This window comes from Bidens hawaiensis, unplaced genomic scaffold (genome assembly GCF_021521415.1).
Source record: "Bidens hawaiensis isolate Kalapana, Puna unplaced genomic scaffold, B.hawaiensis_p1.1 tig00038193_1, whole genome shotgun sequence".
NCBI classification, from domain to species: Eukaryota; Viridiplantae; Streptophyta; class Magnoliopsida; order Asterales; family Asteraceae; genus Bidens; species Bidens hawaiensis.
Window position 1 is genome coordinate 106,572 of NW_027505536.1, and position 5,143 is coordinate 111,714.

The 5,143-nt window shown below is 34.8% G+C and overlaps 1 protein-coding gene across 1 annotated transcript; it reads left to right on the forward strand.

Moving 5' to 3' along the window:
• The first annotated feature begins 2,466 nt into the window (after positions 1-2,466).
• LOC143613794 (uncharacterized) lies at positions 2,467-3,225 on the forward strand. The gene has a single exon (XM_077087410.1). It carries the CDS (start codon positions 2,467-2,469, stop codon positions 3,223-3,225), a length of 759 nt encoding a protein of 252 aa, XP_076943525.1.
• Positions 3,226-5,143: the final 1,918 nt, after the last annotated feature.

A 5,143-nucleotide genomic window follows, 5' to 3' on the forward strand; every position in this document is an offset into this window, starting at 1 on the left:
AAACTATAGTGAAAGTGAGTATTCACTCTTTTGGCCATTAACTAATTATGTTCACTAATTATATATATGCGCACGGTAGAAGAAGTAGTGGAGAGTGGAGTTGTAATGAGATATGACAGTTGCAGAGAGAAACATGTTGTTTAAAAGGTAGTCAAATTATTAGCAAATTTGAGTTTGGTTTGATAACTTGAAATATTGTTTGTAGAGTATATTTGAAGATGGAGGGCCGGATATGAAAGTTAATTGCTATAAAGTTGAGAGGCTAAAAAGTGAAGTCGCTTGATGATGAGGGGCTGAAATACGATACATGAAGAAATGAAAACAATTAAATGGGTTGAGCCGTGGAATATTGATTGCGGTTATTTTTCCTCTTAATGTTGTTTCTTTTCTAATCAATGAAACTAGGGTTCGTTCATATAGGTCACTAGATTGTTAGATGAATCTTGTTTTGTAATCCGAGTGTTCAATTGAGAGATTGTTTTGTGGTTGTTTCTTTGTTCTTTGACTCATTGTAATCTCATCGCTTTGATGAAGATTTAGTTTAAAATTAATCACATATTCAGATTGAATATGTAAGTTGTCAAATTCCTGTTGTTCTTGAGTCTTATTATATCCGATACATGTTTGTGACACATGCTAAGATTAAAACAATTGAAGAAAATGTAAGGATATACACTGAAATGAGAGACCTCATTTATATTGTATTAAATCTTTGAGAATTTGGATATTTCATTCTATTTGATTTCGATATTTATTTGGCATGGTTAATTGTATATATTTATAGAATTTTAATTATACATTAAAAAAAATTGAAATGTTTTGGATCAAGTTAGTAGTAATTTGATGTGAGAGCATCTATTTAAATCTTATATTTACTTATCTTTTAATATTTGTTCAAATTTCAAATTCCTAGTTTATTTTTTTATTGTTTAGTATAAGCAGGGCTATTAAGTTAGTTGTTTATGATATTTGAATAAAGACTTTTAAGCGTGAAGTTTGTCTACCGAGTATTTTGGTTCGGGTTATTTGATTATGATCAATCGTTCTTGAGCAATTTAAGTAAAGTCGTGAAATCGGCATCATAATCATTTGTAGTAAAAACCTTAAAAAAATTGTAGCCAGTTTCTTAGCTAGGATCTAACAACATTTGTAGCATGATTGATACCAAAATCTACAGCTAAAATCATTGTAAATCTGTAGCATAAACAATAGCTACATTTCTTAGCAAAACTTCCTTCACAAACTTTTATAGCCAAATCCGAAGCTAAAATATTGACATCACTTTTCATAGCTAAAGTCATAGTAAATATGATTGTGTATCATAAATCCGTGTCAGAATAAATTAACCACCAAAATAGCACCTACTAATCAAATATGTAACAAAGTAGGTGTTTCTTAAGACTAGTTGGTATATTATGTGATGTTTGTCTTTTGTTTAAAAGGTCTGTCCAGGCTCTTTTTTGTTTGTGCCGCGTCGATCACGTACAGACATTGTTATCTGTAGACTGTTTGTTTTTTTTTAAAAACATAGGTATATTATGTGATGTTTGTCTTTTGTTTAAAAGGTCTGTCCAGGCTCTTTTTTGTTTGCGCCTCGTCGACCACGTACAGACATTGTTATCTGCATACTGTTTGTTTTTTTAAAAACATATTATTAAAAAACGTTTACGCGAACTCTTCTTGGTGCAGCCTTGACCCATCAACTTCTATAATCTTCTAAGGTCTGCAGAGAGTTAAACACTACCACCTACCAACACCTACTGCCCACCACCACCACCCGCCACCCACCGTCCACCACCACCACCATTGCCGTCTTCCACCACCACAACCCACCATCCGCCACCACCACTGTCCATCACCACCACCCATCGTCCACTACCACCTATTACCACCGTCTACCACCTACCACCATTGTCCATCACCACCCATTACAATAGTTTGTACACCACCAATAGTTTATTTTAACAGTTTACAAACGTTAAAAAACAAGCAGTCTTCTTCTTGCATACTGGAGAGGTTTGGTCCACATGTTCTTCTATAGATGCATGCAGATTTGATATTTTACTTCTGAACAGCACCTTAGTCTACAAGTATAGTAAATTGCTAGAAATAAATGAATAAGTTAAAATTATGAATGAGAAAAAACCTATTAATCAAATTAAAATCTCCATAATGGATAAAACTAATTTGAAATAACCAGAACTAATTCCAACAACCCATAATTTGAACAAGTTAATGCATACCCAAGTTGGTCACCCGACGAACACGTACCATTGACTCCTTTAAATGTGGTGTGTACATTGTACAAGGTAGATTAAAGTAAATAAATGAGTATGACCTCAACTATGACATATACAAACGCGTGCAAGTTAAAATTCCAGAATGAGACACTAACTTATTCATGCATAAATACCCCCACCCACTTAACTTTTTTGTTAAAGAAACTCAAAACTTAAAAAAGAAAAAATGCAATATTCCAATGACATAGGGTTTTCACCTAGCTTTAGTTGCTACTCCAACCATAACACGACCTCCACGGCGGCCGCCAAGGTCAGCCGTGAGGTCAAAGACTTCGAGTTTGCCGATATTAACGAAGAGGATTTCGAGTTCTCCGTGGAGTTCTCCGGGGAGAAGTTTTCGACCGAAGACCTTGCTCTTGAAGGCCGGATACTTTTACCGATCTTCAACACCGATCTGGTGACAAAGGATGAGGCAGATCATGACGATGTCATTCCACTAGACACGCTGCTTCCGAGTGATAGTGAAGACACAATGTCTTCCACATCATCAGAAGCAGCAGAAGATTTGGAAGATGATACATCTTCCAGGACTTTCTGTGTGTCCTGGCGACACAGATCCAATGGACCTGCTCATGTTAAGAAAAGCAGGTCCACTGGATCTGAAGACTCTCACTCCAGAAGATGGAAGATAAAGGACATTCTGCGCCGGAGCAACAGCTCCGGCAACGAGACCATGTTCTTTTTGTGCCCTAAACGAGTCGAAGCTTCATGTAAAAAAGGGTTAGTCAAGTCAGTCGAAGGTCCAAAAGCCGCTGGAAAGTCGAAGACAGCGCCATCACCTCCGTCGATTCACGAACTGTTTTACGTCCATAAACGAGGAGAACAGAAAGGAAGTAAGATGAAATCATATCTACCTTACAAGCAAGACATCTTAGGGTTCAAAGTCCATGTTAAAGGAGACTCAAATAAGAAGTTACCATTTTAAATAATCAAAGTCATCGTGTTCGTGTTCATGCTCATGTTCGTCATATTGATCATATATTGTTAAAAGATATAGATATTTTTACAACATTTCATTGATGTGTTCATATGTATCTTGCACTCAGATCTGCATATGTTTTTGTATTATTTTCAGTTGATTATGTTTTTATAATTATATATCCAGGGTGATCTGCATGTACAAATTGTCCACACGCTGACAAATTATGTAATTGAAAATTATGGTAAACGTTGAGAGTGATTCCACTATTGTACGTTAAATAGATAATTTAATTTTGTATAAGATTCGTTGAAAATATTATATGTATAAATATAAATATATATAAACGTAAAAACAACGACGCTCGATTTTTATTTTTTATTATTGACTTCGATCTGGTCAAGAAAGGTGGCTAGACTAATTCAGCCAGTTTACCAAACTAAAAGCACTTGGAATTATTAAAGTATAATATAAGGTGGCTTTTGGTTTACGATAAAGGATATAACTGTTGTGGGAGTGACCCTAGTAAAGTGATAATTCTTGATATGTTCTTTCCTTAGAGCTTGTTCTTCACGGATACTCTGTCGGTCTTCATTTCAAAAGCATGTGATCAATATCAAGTGCCTAATTTGGCACTACAATTTGGTATGCTATCTATATGTTAAGACATGTACGCCTGGTTTAATCAGTTTTTTCTTTCCATATTTTTATGAAAAGAACTAATACGGCCTTATGTTATATATAGCAGCTTTACAATTTGAGATGGAACAGACTTTTGTTGTTTGCAAAAATCAAATAAAATTAACCGAGCGGATGTTTGTTTATATGGTTTGAAACCTTGTTGAGTCTATTAATGTTACTTCATTTTTAAAAAACTTAATTAAGAAGCAATATGAGTAGTAGAGTGATTTATAATAGTTAGGTAGAAGTAGAACATAAATTGAGTTTTTTCAATGTGTTGATCTAAGTTTACTGGTATCAAGTTAAGTTAAATTTGATTTATTGGTTTTAGAAAGGTCACGCATACCTCATGAAAGATGTTTGGGTGTAGGAAGTTAGCAGGTCAGTAGGAAGAAGTTAAGATATGATAGATCTTATGGGCGAAGGAAATTGATTCATATCTTAGTGTGTACTTACGTTGGCTTAGTACCATTCCGCTTTTGTTCTAGCCACTTCAATTCCAAGGAAGAACTTCAATGAACCAAGATCTTTAATGCTAAATTTATTATCAAGAAAGACCTTGATTTCTTGTATCTTGTTTAAATTATTCCCGACCACAATGACATCATCGACATAAATTAGCACAGCAACATAAATATCCTTGTCTTTGAACACGGACAAAGAGTTATCTGTCTGTTTAAAACCGATTCCCACCAATAAACTGGTGAATTTTTTATACCAATTCCTTGATGTTTGCTTTAGACCATAGAGAGATTTCTTCAGTTTGCACACTTTATCATCATCATGTTTGCCAAAGCCTTGAAGTATCTTCATATAAACGTCCTCGTCTAGGTCACCATGGAGAAAAGCATTATTTACGTCTAGTTGGTGTATGTGCCATCTTCCTTTTGTGGCTACGGTTAGAAAGGTGCGGACTATTACTAACTTTGCAACGGGTGCAAAATTTTCGTGGAAATATATACTTTCCATTTGAGTAAAATCTTTTGCGACAAGACGAGCTTTATACCTTTCGATGTCTCCATTCGGTTTATATTTTATCTTGTACACCCATTTTGAATCTATTGCCCGTTTTCCTTCTGATAATTTTTCTAGAGTCCAAGTTTCATTTGCCTCGAGAGCTTGGATCTCTTTCTTCATGGCTTCTGTCCAATTTGAATCACGTGCAGCCTGATTAAAATGTTTTGGCTCATTATGTGAAGTAATGGTCGATAAAAAAGCTTTGTGTTTATTAGTAAATTTATCA